The 17500-nt window shown below is 39.6% G+C and overlaps 1 protein-coding gene across 1 annotated transcript in view; it reads left to right on the top strand.

Annotated features, from left to right (window-relative positions):
* The window catches only part of SCML2 (Scm polycomb group protein like 2), an 81511-nt gene that overhangs the window by 11311 nt on the left and 52700 nt on the right, over positions 1-17500 (top strand). Inside the window, exons 5-6 of the mRNA XM_007467403.1 lie at positions 1566-1654; positions 12664-12907. Coding sequence (XP_007467465.1) covers positions 1566-1654; positions 12664-12907 — 333 coding nt within the window. The remainder of the gene's footprint in view (positions 1-1565; positions 1655-12663; positions 12908-17500) is intronic.

The following is a 17500-nucleotide window of genomic DNA, read 5'->3' on the forward strand; positions in this document are numbered from 1 at the left end:
CCTGCTGATCCCCAGTCATATCCTCCTCCTTCCCAAAGGTAACTACTGTCCAGACTTCCTAATATCATGGATTAGTTTTATCTATGTTTGAATTTTTAACATGCACGTTGATCTTCTTTGACCTTTTAATCTATGTTTGACTTTAGGCAATTAAAGAATTAAGAAAAATGCTAAATTAAAAAAGAAAATCGTGGTACATCATGTAATAGGATAAGATGGGGGTTAAGAGAAAGGCATAAGGACCAGAGAATGATTCTTATGTACTATTCTAACCACAGTGTGGAGAATCCATGCTGTGGATAACTATTTATTAGATATCACTAATAATACTGATTTATTTTAAGAGAGTGTGTAACAACCCTCCCCCATTTTTCCCTAGCAACAGTTATTTTCCTAGTCAGATTAAGGGTGTTTTGGTACATGATTATTATAGGATGACTTTCTGTCTGAACTTCCTTGCGTATTTTATCCTGTTGATGGACCCATTGCCAATGTGATTCATGTGCCTCCCTATCTTAATGCATGTATTCATCAGGGATGCATGCCAAGTTCTCACCAGTTCTGGCATCAAGGGAGGCAAGTGTTGCATGTAACAGATTGCCCCCAGAAAATACTAAAACTAGCAGACCCCTGCTCCCCGCTGCACATGCCAGATGCTGTGATATTCACCATTAATTGATGAGATCTCTAGAGAAGGCACCTGTTGAGTCTATTTTGATAGTATCTGATACAAGTTCTAAGATAAGATCATTTAGTGTGAGCAAAGATTACTAAAGTGAGAGCTGTCTTTTTTCCCAATATAATGTATGAAAAATTTCAAACCTACAAAAAAGGTGAAAGAATTTTACAGTGAACACCCACATACCCACTACCTAGGCTCTACCGGTTATCATTTTACTATACTTGCTTTATCACTTATCTGTCCATCTGTCCTCCTGTCGATTCATCAGTCCATCATATTTTTAAATGCACTTCAGGATAAGTTATTGACATCAGTGCATTTCTCCTAAATACGTTCGCATGCATATCATTAACTAGAGTTCACTGTTTATTTACAGGTTTTTTCCTGAGGCAAAATTTACATATGGTGAAATGCACCATCATAAGTGTACATTTGCTGAGTTTGACAGAAAACTGTCTTTCGGAAAGGAAATAAGGCAGGGGCTCTGAGGAAAAAGAGGGACTGGAAGTCTTTTGAGGCCTTTTTACCCTGCGTGTGTGATTGTTGGTGGGGAATGGAAGCTCTCCTGGGCTCTGGCTTGGATTTCTCCTAGTATTATGGCCCATTCCCAACATATATATGTATGTTGGTGAACCCTAGCTAGTGGCTTCTTTAAGATGAGAATTTCTATCCCCACTGTAGCATTCTTGTTTAATAGTACAGTGGATACAGTATCACTGATTGGAGGGTACACCAGCTCCTCTTGCCCATTTCCTGAGTTCGTCAATAAGAAAGTCATTCTCTGGAGGAGAATGGTAAATGAAACATTTTTTTAAATACCAACTTGCTGTAATATCACAGGGAGGCTTTTTAAAATTGATTTCTGCTTTATTTTATAAAATAGGGTACCAGATGAACACATCATCTTGGCCAATGTTCCTCTTGCGAACACTGAGTGGATCTGAAATGGCACCTGCAACATTCTTTAAGAAGGTGAGAAAGATGTTATGAAAAGCTTCCATCAACTGGGCTGTGGTTTTATTGTTTCAGTGGGTGCTTAAGTGCTTTGTCTTCTCTGATATGGAAAGCAAAAACGGTTTTAAAATTACTTGATTGGCAAGTGTATTAGTCTGCTCGGGCTGCTGTAGCAAAGTACCACAGACTGGGTGGCTTAAATAACTGAAATTTATTTTTTCACATTTCTGGAGGCAAGAAGTCCAAGATCAAAGTGTCATCAGGGTTGGTTTCTGGTGAGGCCTCTCTTCTCAGCTTATAGTCTTTTCGCTCTGTCCTCACATGGCCTCTTCTCTGTGCGTGCGTGGAAGAGAGGGATCTCTGGTTTCCCTTTCTCTAGAAAAGACACTAGTCCTATGGGCTTAGGGCCCCACCGTTAGGACCTCACTTAACCTTTATTACCTCCTTAAATGTCCTGTTTCTAAATATAGTCACATTGGGAGTTAGGGCTTCAAATTTATGAATTTTGGGACGATGTAACTCAGTCCATAACAGTGGCTTGAACAGAAATTTATTTTCTCACAGCTCTGGAAGCTAGAAGTTGAGATCAAGGTGTCAGCAGGCTTGGTTTCTTTTGAGGCCCCTCTCCTTGGTTTATAGATAGTCGTCTTCTCCTCTTTGGGAGGAAAAGATACATGAGCTACGTATCTGCATCCTAACTTCCTCCTCTTATGAGGACATTGGTCATATTGGATTAGGGCCTACCATAATGGCCTTATTTTAACTTAATTATCTCTTTAAAGACCCTATCTCCAAATGCAATCACATTCTGAGGTACTGGGGTTAGGACTTAAACATATGAATTTTGGTTGGGTGGGGGGTGAGACACAGAAACACAATTCAGCCCGTAACAGCAAGTCATAAAAAAGGCTCAGTTTTAATCATCCAGTAGTCAAAATGAATTAGTACCTTCCTTCTTGACCCCAGATACAAAAAGGGGTACTCTACTGGAAGCAAATGTTTGTTATTATTTTTTATGTACCTTCAGAAGTGAAGCTTCACCTCAGTTTGCTATGTTAGTGGTCTCTTTGATACTGGAGAAAATGATGGGACAAAAAAACCACTTGAAAGTTACTTGGAGAGATTTGGTTGCAGAAGTAAAAGAATGTCATAAACAGTCATCAGAAAGAATTTGTTACAAGGAAATACTTGTTATATAACAAAGAGGGAAAATTCCAAAAATAGTTTATGCTCTTGAGAAAATGTTGAAAGAGTACACTGTGTTAAGAAACAATGAATGAAAGCCAAGTTTTAGTTAAATTACGGGTCAAAATATTTCTTTCTCACTCTCTGTCCTCATTGTTTTCTCAGTCACTTAAATTTTATTACAACCATTCATATCAGGAATGGTAAACATTGATTGTAGTTTTTAAAAACTTTTCAAGAAGATTAAAGATATAAAGATGTGCAGTGTCAATTGACATGATTCCTGCATTGCAAAGAAAAAATCTTGGAGTATAGCTTTGAGCAGCATCATGAATGCTGTAAGTGGGCTTGCCCTACCAGCAAGGGGCACAGGTGAATGCAGTCCCTTTGGGCATTGTGTAAAGCATATATGAGGATAGCTAACAACAAAAGACGTGTTTAGTAGTAGTCTTTATTAAATACTTACTAGCTTAGGCTGTGGCTTTAGAAAAGCCACTGGATCTATTTTACTTATTAAGTTGCTTTATCAGCTAGTCACATGCTGCATGTCACATTATGTTTTTCATTTTTAAGATTATAAAAGTAATTCATCTTTGTGTGGGGGGAAAAATCAAACTATATACTTAACTAAAGTGAAAAATGAGTGTCCATTTATCCCGTCCATTCCTCCGTTCTACTGTTCTCTCCAAAATGTTCTTCTTGACCTTTATCTGTGCATTCACAAACATATATGGGCTTTTATTTCTTAAACATAAATTGGAATATATTTTGTGATTTAGTTTTTCCCCTAAAATATGGATTTTTTTTGAAATTTCCATTTCGTTTCATATATATTTTAGGTTGTATTGTACTCTTCTTTGGTATGGATTACCGTAAGTGATTTAACCTCTCCCTAAGGATTGATGTTTAGGTTGTCTCCATATTCTTGTTTAAATCATCTACAGTGGACATTCTTATAGAATGTTCTATAGTTCATATAGAACTTTTTATATAAGTGTGAATGCCTACATTCTTAGAAGTAGAATTCCTGGTTCAAAGGGAATGTATGCTTTAAGTGTTGAAATATACTGTTAAATTGCACCTTAAAAGGGTGTTCCAAACTATGCTCCAGTATTAGTGTATAGATATATTCATATTCCCACACCTTTACTAGCAATGAATATTATCTATCTTTTAAAATTTTGTGAATCTTTTTTTGGAGGTGGGAATGGTAATGGTATCCCATTTTAATTTGCCTTGAAGTGATTACCAGTGAAATTGAACTTTTAAAATGTGTTTAATGGCCTTTTATTTTTCTGTGAATTGCCTGATTATAGCCTTTGCCTTTTTTCTCCTGGATTTCTTTTCTTACTCTTAACTGATTTGTGGGGTGCTCTTTTCAGCCAAGCTTGGAACTTGGCCAGGAGCCATCTTAAATCCTCACTCCTCCTTGACCCTGGCCTCTGGATAGCCAATTAATTAGGAAGGCCCACCTCCTTAGCTTGCTAATTATTTCTTTGTTGTGTCTCTTCTTTCTAACCTTAATACCACTGCCCCTTGTGCAGGCTTTCCTCTTGCCTAGACTGTTCAGCTAGCCTATAATTGTCACCCTTAAACACAGCTGCTAGAAATATCTGATACAGAAGCCGTATCACATCATTCCATACTTAAAACTCCTTTGAAGTTCCCATTTGCATTCAGGATGAAGTATAAGTTTGTTAATATGGCCTTTAAGGTGCTCTGTGATCTGGTTTACAGTTGCCACTTCTTGCTTTGGATTTTATGTTCTAAATTGCTTATAATAGCCTGTCCATACCGTATTCCTTTTTCTAGGCTGATTATCTCTGGTTAATTCCTATTTTTATTTTAAGATTCATTTCAGGCATTAAATCCTCCAGGATACCTTCTCTATTTTTGCCTCTGTATTCTTATACTTCTGTAGCACCTTGTGCATATGTCAGTCTTTTTTTTAAATAAATAAATTTATTTATTTCGTTATTTAGTTTTGGCTGTGTTGGGTCTTCATTGCTGCATGTGGGCCTTTCTCTAGTTGCGTCGAGCAGAGGCTACTCTTCATTGCGGTGCGCGGGCTTCTCTTGTTGTGGAGCACGGGCTCTAGGCGTGCGGGCTTCAGTAGTTGTGGCTCGCGGGCTCTAGAGTGCAGGCTCAGTAGTTGTGGCGCACGGGCTTAGTTGCTCCATGGAATGTGGAGTCTTCCCGGACCAGGGCTTTAACCTGTGTCCCCTGCATTGGCAGGCAGATTCTTAACCACTGTGCCACCAGGAAAGTCCCCCATATGTCAGTCTTTGTGGTTATTGGATTATATTATTATTTTCACTGTCTCTTGGTTCCTAGACTGAGTTCGTTTTGAAAAGTTAACATGGCTTTGTATTTGCAGTGCCTATCATAAGTCCTGGTACGTACTTGTTTGTTCGATGAATAAAGAAAGGATGGGGGAGTACAGGAAGATGAATACATAGAGAGGGAGAAGATGGGTTTAGTTTTCGACATGTTGAAGTGCCTCTGGGAAGTTTGAGGAGGAATGACTACCACCAGACCTTAGACATAAAGTATTTAGAACCTAGAAATAAGGTTTGGCTTGGGTACGTGGATTTGGGAGTTTTCAGTTTAAATGGTAGGGGTGGAAACCTTGAGCATGAATGAGCTAGTCCAAAGAGAATATATAGGAGGCGAAGAGAAGAGTGTCAAGTTTAGAACCTTGAGAAATACCCACTCACTTTCATGATGTATAAGTACCCATATCAGGTACTTAGTAGAGGTCAGTTAAAAGGAAAGCTGATTCTTGACTATTTGGTAGATAGGAAGTTCATCAGTTACATTAGCAAGAACTGAAGACCAGCTGAAAAGTGTCCTCAGATAGAGTTAAATTTGTAATTGTGGGGGCAGAATATTGATAGAGTTCATCCCTGATGGCCTCGATTTACTGTGAAATAGGAAACTGACAAAGGCTGGAGGGAAGGATTCATACATAGATTGAAAGTCTACTATATTCCAACACCAAGGCAGAGAGCTTACTCTGTGGTTTAGGAGAAAGTCAGTTAACAAATAAAGTAATGAATGTATAGTGAGGAAACATTATTGGTCTTAAGGCAAATGCTAAAGGTTTGGAATAGGTGGCATGTGGGATGGGAGAGGGATCGACCTAGGGACATATGACAGTATTTTGGAGGGTTCAGCTGAGGATGAAGACTAAATATGTGTAGCACTACATGTAATAAGCATGTGGGACTTTTCTCCAGCAGTGCTTGGCAACTGAGAATAAATAGTAAAGTGGATGGTGATATTGAACTAAGGTTTGGAGGTAACAGAACAAGGACAAGGGGATAAGTTGGTTTGGGGTGCTGAGAAGAAAGTGGTGATATGATGCACTGTAACCTGGACGTGAACGGGTGTGATAGAATGTCAGAGTGTTTGGTCCTCTTCTCTTCTTTTTTTTTAAAAAATTAATTATTTATTTATTTGGCTGTGCCGGGTCCTAGCTGCAGCACGTGGGACCTTTGTTGCTGTGTGCAGGATCTTCGTTACGGCATGCGGACTCTTAGTTGCGGCATGCATGTGGGATCTAGCTCTCTGACCGGGGATTGAACCTGGGCCTCCTACATTGGGAGCACGGAGTCTCAACCCCTGGACACCACCAGGGAAGTCCCCGCTTCTCTTCTTTATACAGTGGTTCTCAACAGGGGACGTTCTGGGTTATCACAACTGTGTGTGTATGTGGGTGCTACTTATACCTAGTGAGTAAAGATCAGGGATGCTACTAAACATCCTACACTGCACAGAACGGCCCCTACAACAGAATATTCTGGTCCCAGATGACAGTAGTGTCATGTTCGAGAAACTCTGATCTGTATTAATTCCTTGGTGATCTCATCTAATTCCTGGCTTTAAATACAGTTTATATGCAGGTGACTTTCAAATTTATATTTCCGCTCCAGATGTTTTGCTCCCAACTCAGACTTGTATATCCAGCCTACCTACTCAGTATCCCTACTTGGATGTCTAACAGACATGTCTAACTGCTCCACCTGCAGCCTTTCCCATATCAGGGAGTAGCAACTATCCTTCCATTTGCTTCTGCCAAAAACCTTGGTGATTATTTCTGTCACTTACTACATCCAGTCCATATGGAAACCCTGTTTGCTCTACCTTCAAAATATATTTGAAATTCAACCAGTTCTTGCCATCTCCGTTGCTGTCAGGCTGGAACAAGCTGTCTTTATCTCTCACTTGGATTACTGTGGTAACCTCTTCATAGATCTCTTTATTTATAACCTTACAGTCTGTAGTCAACACAGCAAGCAGAGTATTCCGTTTAAAACATAAGTGAGGGGCTTCCCTGTGGCGCAGTAGTTGAGGATCTGCCTGCCGATGCAGGGGACACGGGTTCGTGCCCCGGTCCGGGAAGATCCCACATGCCGCGGAGTGGCTGGGCCCGTGAGCCATGGCCGCTGAGCCTGCACGTCTGGAGCCTGTGCTCCACAGCAGGAGAGGCCACAACAGTGAGAGGAACGCGGACCGAAAAAAAAAAAAAAAAAAAGTGAGATTATATCACTCCTCTGCTCAAAACCACTCAGGGGGCTCCCTGTTTTACTCAGAGTAAAAGCCAGAGTTCTTACAGTGGCCTCCACAGCTCTACATGATACGACCCCTCACTCTCTCTCTGACCTCGTTTCCTACTGCCCTCCCACTTGCATACTGCATTTTAGCCACACTCTGCTTCCTTGTTTTTCGAATATTTCAGACACATCTCCTGTTTTAGGGACTTGGCCCTGGCTGTTGGCTCTGCTTAGAACACTCTTCCTCTAGATAACTGCATGGTTAATAATCACCTCCTTCAGGCTTCTGTTCACATGTCACCTTCCAGATGAGGCTTGTCCTGATTACCTTGTTTACAGTTGCACAACCCCTCCCCTACATTGCTCTCTGGATCTCCCTTTACTCTTCTCTTCTGTCTCTGTCTCTGTCTCTGCAAAGCACTTATCATATATAACATAGAATATATTTTACTTATTATGTTCCTCATCTTTCTCTTTACTAGCATGTGAGCACTGCAAGGGTGAGATTTTTATTTTGCTAGCTAATATATATCAAGAGCCTTCAGTAGTGTCTGGCATTTAGTAGGCACTCAGTAAATATTTGTAAATGAATAAATGAAGGTTAAAGGACTACAATTCTTGATGAGGTCAAAGAAGTAATTGATTAAAAGTAAGGAAGTAGAAATTAAGGATAGGAGTTTGTGATCACAGGTAGACTCTAGGAATGTAGCTGTAAACAAAGCTATAAAAAAGCTCCAGGCTTTATGGAGCTTACCTTCTAGCTTGGTAAATTTATAGTAAGCCGTAATAAATACATGTGTATTATGTTTGATAGTTGTATATGCTAAGGAGAAGGGAGGGTGACATTTTAGATAGGTTGGCCAGGAAGGTCTTGCTGAGAAGTTGCCATTTGAGTGAAGATGTGGAGAAAGGGAGAGAGTGAACCTTAAGACTACAAGGGTAAAAATATTCCAGGCAGAAGGGTAATGTAGGTAATGCTGAGACTGGCTTCAATCAGAGGGATATGTGAAAAAGTAGCCTGTAGGGAGAACTGTATTGTAGGTAAGCAAGGAGGGAGGTTAAAAGGCCATTCTTTGCTAGCCACCTTCTAGAACAGAATCATTTTCTTACAGTAAAAGAGGATGATCCCTTGTTTATTTTAGCTATTGCTTTTGCAAATTATATCTTTGTGTTTAGGAAGTCATTCAAGAATGGATGATGACAAACTATATATATATATTTTAATTAATTTTTGGGGCTGCATTGGGTCTTTGTTGCTGTGCGTGGGCTTTCTTTAGTTGCAGCGAGTGGGGGCTACTCTTTGTTGTGGTGCACGGGCTTCTCACTGCGGTGGCTTCTCTTGTTGCAGAGCACGGGCTCTAGGCATGTGGGCTCTAGAGTGCAGGCTCAGTAGTTGTGGCTCACCAGCTTGGTTGCTCCGCGGCATGTGGGATCTTCCCGGACCAGGGCTCGAACCTGTGTCCCCTGCATTGGCAGGCGGATTCTTAATTAACCACTGCACCACCAGGGAAGCCCATGAACTATATTCTTTAAAAACATATTTTAGGGCTCGAGCCCTGGTCCGGGAAGATCCAACATGCCGCTGAGCAACTAAGCCTGTGAGCTACAACTACTGAGCCTGCGTGCCTAGAGCCCGTGCTCTGCAAGAAGAGAAGCCACCGGAATGAGAAGCCCGCGCACCACAACGAAGAGTAGCCCCTGCCCGCCGCAACTAGAGAAAGACCGCGCACAGCAACGAAGATGCAATGCAGCTAAACATAAATAAATAAGTAAATAAATTTTATTTTAGAAAAACAACACATTTTACAGGAACTTTGTATCATTACCTTTTGTGGACAGCAGAGGGAACCATTTTGCCAGTTACCTAAATCTGGAAGGAGGTTGTTTTGAGATAAAGTCCTTTCATTTACTGTGTTATTAAAACAGTAGTTCCTTAGATTTTTTAAAAATAAAAATTTGTTTTCTTCTGGAGCTTTATTAATATTTATTTGTATGGCTGTACTTATGTAAGAAAATTTGATAGAGTTTTCATGAAATTTAGAAGAATTAATAAACAGTATGAAAATCTTTAGAGAATAAATTGCATTTTGTCTGTAATCATTTTCTGGTTTTTGTTACTTGCCAGCCAATAGTGACATTGATAACATACTGTCATATTGGGATTTCTTTTTAGGTTATACATTTGAATTTTAAAATTAGTTCTGTTTCTCTTGTCATGACTGTCTTAAATCTGTTTTGTAGCAGAAAATGTATATTGCCGTTTGATCTAGTTTACTTTGCTATGGAAAGACTTACTCTTACTCTGTTAAATGACAGTGTAAGGCCCTGTAATCCTTATATGTGTCTTGAATGGTTTTTGCATTCTGTGAATGTCTAGCACAAATATATCAACCTCCATGGTTATACTTTGTAAAATCTGCCCCCCTCTTCTTTCCATATGTAATAACTGATAACGGACCTTTGGCCCTTTCATGAAGTGTCAGTATGTGACTCTACTTCTTACTTACCAGCTATTTATCAAATGCTTTGATCCTTGGTCAGTCTAACTTTTGCCCTGCTGACTTCCGGGTGGGTTTTTATTTTTTATTTTTATTTTTTGTGGTACGTGGGCCTCTCACTGTTGTGGGCTCTCCCGTTGCAGAGCACAGGCTCCGGACGCGCAGGCCCAGCGGCCGTGGCTCACGGGCCCAGCTGCTCCGTGACATGTGGGATCTTCCCGGATGGGGGCACGAACCCGTGTCCCCTGCATCGTCAGGGGGACTCTCAACCACTGCACCACCAGGAAAGCCCTTCAGGGTGGTTTTAAGAATCATATTAAGAGTATGTAATTAAAAGGACTTTGAAGGCTAAGAATTAAGGAATTTTCAGATTGCAAGGCTAAAGGAAACAGAGAAAGCATGGGATGTTGAGATGGGTTTAAAGGAGGCTTTTTTTTTTTTTAACATCTTCATTGGAGTATAATTGCTTTACAGTAAAGGAGGCATTTTTAAAAGGAACCAATCTACCAGATAGGTTTTTAAAATTATATCTTGGTGAAAGAGTTAGTTGAGAGCTCATTTACTGTTCTCCAGGTGATTCCTTGGTTCATTCATTTAAAAAATGCTTACTGTTGGGTACTGTGCTGGAAATAACAATATGTAAAAGATGTGGTACTTGGTTTTAAGAATCCCTTTGTCTCATAGAGGAGTGAACACATTTTATTTTTTAAGTTTTTGGCCACACCCCACGGCATGTGGTATCTTAGCTCCGCAACCAGGAATTGAACCCACACCTCCTGCATTGGAAGGCAGAGTCTTAACCACTGGACCGCTGGGGAAGTCCCAGAGGAGTGAACACATTTTAACAATAGTTTCACAGTTGAAGGCAAGAGCACCTCTTTGGTGGGCCTTGGAGTGGGCAGGCATTGGTCAGGGAAGGCTTAAAGAGACCAGGAGAATTGGGCTTTGAAGTGTGGATGAGTTGGAGTTGGCCCAGCAGATGATGGGGTGTAGGGTGTTTCACAAAATTGGCTATTTAAGTTTAAAATCTAGCTCTGATACTTATGGTATAGTCTTAGGCCACTGTGCATCAGTTTTATCATCTGTGAATTGGGTATAATAATTGCACTGACTTCATAGGATTGTTGTGAGAATTAAATGAATATGTGGAAAATATTTAAACTGTGCCTGGCATATACTGAACAGTTGAAGGTTACCTTTTATATATATATATAATAAGCACTCCTTAAGGTTAACTTTTATTTATTTATTTATTTATAGCTGCGTTGGGTCTTCGTTGCTGGGCGTAAGCTTTCTCTAGTTGCAGTGAGCAGGGGCTACTCTTTGTTGCAGTGCACAGGCTTTTCACTGCGGTGGCTTCTCTTCTTGTGGCTCTCGGGCTCTAGAGTGCAGGCTTCAGTAGTTGTGGCGTGTGGGCTTAGTTGCTCCGTGGCATGTGGGATCTTCCCGGACCAGGGCTCGAACCCATGTCCCCTGCATTGGCAGGTGGATTCTTAACCACTGCACCACCAGGGAAGTCCCCTGAAGGTTTAACTTTCAATATCGTTATCCTAAAGATCTAGGAGGTGGAAGTGGCAGGTTGTGGTCTTTGATTGTGTTAGGGGGAAAGGATGCATCTAGGGTAGTGGTTCTCAGCCTTGGATCTGGGCAATTAAAACATGCCCTGGGCCCCACCTAGACTGATTTCATCAGTAGCGCTGGCAGTGTGGCTCCAGGTGATTCTAATGTTCAGTCAGGCTGAGAACCACAGGTCTAGGACCATTTCCACGTTTCTGGCTTGGGTGATTGGATTGCTGATGGTGCCATTTACTAGGATAAAAAGCAAATTGAAAAAAAAAAAGATGTTTCTTTTAACATAGCACTTGGTCTTTCTAAGAATCCTGTTAGCATTTGCATGCTTTAACTTTCTGTAACTAAGGAATACTTTTATTTTTATTTAACATTTATTTATTTATTTGGCTGCTGTCAGGTCTTAGTTGTGGCACGTGGGATCTTTCATTGCGGCATGTGGGCTCTTCCTTGTGGCGTGTGGGCTTGTCTGTAATTGTGGCACGTGGGCTGTAGAGCAGGGCAAGCCCCGCGGCATGTGGGGTCTTAGTACCCTGACCAGGGATCGAACCCGTGTCCCTTGCATTGGAAGGTGGATTCTTAACCACTGGACCACCAGGGAAGTCCTAAAGGAATAATTTTAAATATTTGTTTCTGGATTTTATATCATAAATGACCCCAGACTTGTGTGACTTTCATGTTCTTGTATCTGCATTTTATACTTTGAGGTTTTTTTTAGATATTACCTGCTGCTGTTCCTTCTCTTTGGACTTACTATCTTTCAAAATACCCTATAATTTATATATTTTTAGGTTTGTTTGACTCTCTTTTAAAATTTCTTGTTATTGCTTCCTCCCCTTCATCCTATCTGGCTCCCTTACCCCTGCTACCACCACTACTAGAATATAAGCTCCACCAGAACAGGGATCTTGATATTTTTGTTCACTTATGAATGCTAAATTCCTGATACATAGTATATAATGCATACTTCTTGAGTGAATGAATGAATGAATTACTATCAGGCTGGTTTTGTTTTCTTCTAGGTTCTTGGCTCTGCTCCAGAGTAAGTGAGATATTATAGAGCAGAGTTTCAGAGGAATCTGTGAGAACTGTTTCTTCCTGTATTTAATTGATAAACATGAAACTTAATTTTTGGTTGCTAAAGGTTGTAAGAATACAATTGAGCAAATGCTTCTTAATACATTTTAACAATGAAAACTTTTTTTTAATGTTTTGGTAGGAACCACCAAAGCCACCTCTAAATAATTTTAAAGTGGGAATGAAACTTGAAGCTATAGACAGAAAGAACCCTTATCTGATCTGCCCTGCAACTGTTGGAAATGTTAAAGGAGATGAAGTTTATATCACATTCGATGGCTGGAGTGGAGCTTTTGATTATTGGTGCAAGTATGATTGTCGAGATATTTTCCCAGTCGGGTGGTGTCGCCTGACAGGAGATGTATTACAACCACCAGGAACTTATGGTAAGATAATAACTAACTAATACATGATCTTTTATTTTCTTGAAGTTAGATCTAACTGCTCTTGGCATTGAGGGTAGGATTTCATGTCCAACTGAGGAGCACCAGGCAGAACAGCAAGGTTACTGTCCAGGTTAGAGAACTGGAGGTAAAAGTTTACAATTAGAATTTTTGAGGGCCAACACAACATCGTGGTCTGAATTGATAGTCCACACTGGGGAATATGGACAAAGCTACAAGTCACACTTAAACTATTGAAGCCTTGCTGCTAGAAACATTTTGGGGTGCTCAGGTACCTTTATAGTTGATGTTCTATTTAAAATTATACATGGCATTCCATTGTTTGTATCTTGAAGATAGTTTTTTAAAGGTTGGGCATAACAAGTGTTATATACATGTTTTACATGATTTTGGTTGTTTTTTCAAGTGAAATTGATACTTTGATAGTGTTAAGTAAAATCTACATGTCCATAAAAATTTTTGACTGTGGAAGCCATCATAGATCAGTATGTTATTTCCATCATGTGTTTATCAGTTGTAATGCTGCACTTCCTAAGTTGAATATAGTGTCATCTAGTCTAGATATTTTCTTTCAAAGAAAAGTCATCAAAATATTGAAGCTTCTTGGTTGACTCTTCCAAGGACATAGACATGCCTAACCTGGTCTTCTGTGATGGAATAACTGCTGAGATTTAAGTGGAGCCTAAGCACAGAACTCAATCATTTGGCCTAAGTTAAATGTAAACTTATAAGTGGAATCAAATGTAAACATACTTAAAATTTACCCCACTAAATTTATTTATTTATACCAGAAAAAAAAGATGGGTGTAGCAAATGAGGAGGTAGTGTGGTGGAGGAGGGCAGTGGCTAGGTATGAGCACATAGCCGTATTATTCTTGTAACTGCTATTAGAATCTTCTGTAATTTGGAACTTTAACACATCCCATTATACTACAATACTACATACCATGATGATCTTTTTGTTAGGTACCTCTTTGGTTCCCTGCTGCCATAATTTTAGGAAAGAGATGTTAATGGTTGATTTTTGTAAAGTTTAGTGTGATACAGATTTATGTGCATATGACACTAAAATAAGGCATGGGAATTCCCTCGCGGTCCAGTGATTAGGACTCCATGTTTCCACAGCAGGAGGCATGGGTTCAATCCCTGGTCAGGGAACTAAGATCCCACAAGCCCTGTGGTGTGGCCAATAAATAAATAAATAAAATAAGGCATAGTCTCTGCCCTCAAGAAGTTTACCTTCTAGTGGGAGAGGGATGAATAGAGGGATAGACTTTAAAAAAAAAATACAGTACAGAATTAGCAGTGTAAAACTAGAGATGTATGCTAGATATGAAGGTGCCCAAAAGACCTCCGGTCTGTTTAGGCTGGCGGAAAGTTGGTTGGGTAAAGGAAAGCTTCACAAAAAGACACATGATGTGAGTATTAAGAGAGGAGAAGGAGTTTGCCAGGCAGAATGGAGATAAAGGTAGGGTGGACACATCACAAAGGTGTGAAATTGCACAGTGTGTTCTGAAAACTGGTGAGTTCAATTTGGGACATGGTAACTTTGGAATGTGTAGCCCAGAATGATATTGTCCTTGAGTATCTGGTCTCCCTATATTTTTCCTTAATAACGCAGTTTGGCTGCCTGACATAAAGACTAGATTTCCAGCCTTTTTAGCAGTTAGTTATGGCTGTGAGACTTAAGTCCTTGTCAGTGGGCTAAAAGCACAGGTAGTGTGTTACAGAGAAGTGAATGTACCATGCTCTCTTCCTTCTTGCTTCTGTCCTGCTGCCAGGAATGTGGTTGTTTTGGATGGAGCTCTATCTTGGATTATGAAATGGGGACCACATTCTAGGCATTTCGAAGTGGAAAGCAGAAAGGAGCCAGAGTCCCTGAGAACTTTGTGGAGCAGAATTTTTATACTAGCCTATTCCAGACTATTATTTGAGAGAAATAAATTTCTGTGTTATATAAACCACTGTTTTAGGCTTTTCTGTTACTGTTAGCTGAATTTAATCCTAACTGATTCAGGGTAATTTAGGACATCTAGGTAGACATGTCCATTGGATGGATGTACATGCAGGTATGAAGCCTAAAAGAGTTAGGTCTTGGTTTACAAAGCAGGTTTGAGAATCATCACGTTCATTCAAATAAATACGCTTTGTGTCAGGTGGGATTATAGGTGCTGGCGGGGGAGTTGGTGTGGAGGTGGGCAGCTTACACATCCTGTTGATAGCAGTGGGTGTGATTTTATTTATACATGTGTAACAGGTGGAGGTGGATCAACCACAGAACCTTGTGTGTCAACATTTAAAACAATAATTCTCACACTGGAATCACCTGGGAGAGCTTGTTAAAAGGCTGATATCCTGATGCTCACATCTAGGGGTTCTGAATCAGTAGGCCCGGAGTGGGGCTCAGGTGTTTCCACTGTACATGGTTTGAACTTTGAGAAACACAAGAATAAGAGATGGGTAGATGATAGAATTCAATATAGGACACTGAGAAAAAGTATATAAATGTAGGAGAAGCGCTAGGTTGATTCCCCCACAACAGGAGAGGAAAGATTTTAAGCAAATAAGTATTCAACACTATCAAATGCAGCATAAAACTCAAGAGAGAGAGCTCATTAGTGGTCTTAAATAAGTAAAAGCGTGGTTGCTAGACTGCTTTGAAAAACCAGATTTAGAAAGTTGAGGAGTAAATAGGAGATGCAAAGTGTTTTTAAAAAAGTGACTTCAGGGCTTCCCTGGTGGCGCAGTGGTTGAGAGTCCGCCTGCCGATGCAGGGGACATGGGTTCGTGCCCCGGTCCGGAAAGATCCCACGTGCTGCGGAGTGGCCGCTGAGCCTGCGCGTCCGGAGCCTGTGCTCCGCAACGGGAGAGGCCACAACAGTGAGAGGCCAGCGTACCGCAAAAAAAAAAAAAAAAGTGACTTCAATACTTTCTGAAATATGCCTCCTCTGTCCTTTACCTCACTAGACAGTTCACCAGTTAATGTGAAATTTAGAACCTTTGCCTCAATTTATATTCCTTTACCCTCTACCATTTATAGTTTTCTTAAATATTTCATCTATATTCATTGAGAGTGGCATTATATAGTGTGATAATTTTGGCTTCAATCATAAAACATAATTTAGAAAACTCGAGAAGGAAAATTTATTGTATTTATGCACAGTTTTGTCCTTTCAGTTCGTTCTTCTTTCCTGGTTTTCAAAGACTTCTCCTTTTATCATTTTTTTTTTCTGTTTAGAGAACTTCTTTTAGTCATTCTTTTAGGGTATGTTGGCTGGCAACAAATTTTTAGTTTTCCTTCATCTAAGAATGTCTTTATTTTCCCTTCATTCTTGAAAGGTGGTTGCTGGATATAGAATTCCAGGTTGGCAGTTGTTTTCTTTCAGCACTTTAAAAATGTTGTGCAACTTCCTTCTGGCTTCCATGGTTTCTGATGAGAAGTTTGCTTTTATTCGAATTGTTTTTCCCCTATAGGTTCCATTATGATTATGGGTCTGTTTTTCCTTGTAGTTCTTCTAGTGTTTACATTACGCTCTGTTTTCTGGCTCCATTATCAGGTGTGTACAAATTTGAACTCTCATAACTTTCTGGTCCATTGAACCTTCTGTAGTAATCCTCTTTATGTTTTTTGTTTGTTTTGTTTTTTTAGCTTAAAGTCTGCTTTTATCTTGTATTAATGTAGCTATACCAGCTTTTTGTTGTTGTTATACCAGCTTTTATTTGGTTGGTGTTCTTATTCTCTCTCTTTCTCTTTCTCATGTTCAGCCTTTATCTATCCTAATCTAAAGAGATGCGTTTCTTGCAAATAGTCAGATTTTTATTTTTTTGCCAGTCAGCCAGTCTGACTGCAGCTTTTAATCTATTTCTGTTCATTGTAATCACAGATATATCGGGCTTTCAGTATGCCATCTTATTTTGTGCTTTTTATTTGTCTTGCCTTTTCTATGTTTTGTTTTCCTTTCTCATCCTTTTTTGGATTATTTTTTCTTATTCCATTTGTTCCCCTCTTGTTGGGAAGTTATACGCTGTATTTTCCGTTCTGTTAATACTCTAGGAATTTTAACATGCTTTCTTCAAGGAAGTCTGAAATTAATATCTTTCTTCTGCACTAAGACAATAAAGGGAACTTAGAATACTCTACCTATTTACTCCCTTCAGATTCATGTTATTACTGTTGTATATTTTAATTATATATTTTTGTAATCTTATAAACTATTACTATTATTGTTTAAGTAATCAATATTTGTTGATATTCACCAACATATTCAACATGTTCTTTGCTCTTTATTCCTCCTTAGTAGGAATCCTCCTTAATCCCTTTCATCTGGGATTAATTTTCTGCTGCCTGAGGTAGATCCTTGAGAATTTCCTTTAGTGAAGGTCTGCTAGTGGCATGCTTTCTCAGTTTATGTTCATCTGAATATGTCATTATTTCACCTCCTTCCTTGAAAGACATTTTTTCTGGGTGTAGAATTCTAAGTTGACAGCTGTTTTCTTTCAGCACATTGAAGGTATCATTATTTTGCCTTTTGATTTTCATTGCTGTTGACAGTTCAGCTGTCTTTCTATTTTTCC

The sequence above is a fragment of the Lipotes vexillifer genome, unplaced genomic scaffold (assembly GCF_000442215.2).
Source record: "Lipotes vexillifer unplaced genomic scaffold, Lipotes_vexillifer_v1.1 scaffold318, whole genome shotgun sequence".
NCBI lineage: Eukaryota > Metazoa > Chordata > Mammalia > Artiodactyla > Lipotidae > Lipotes > Lipotes vexillifer.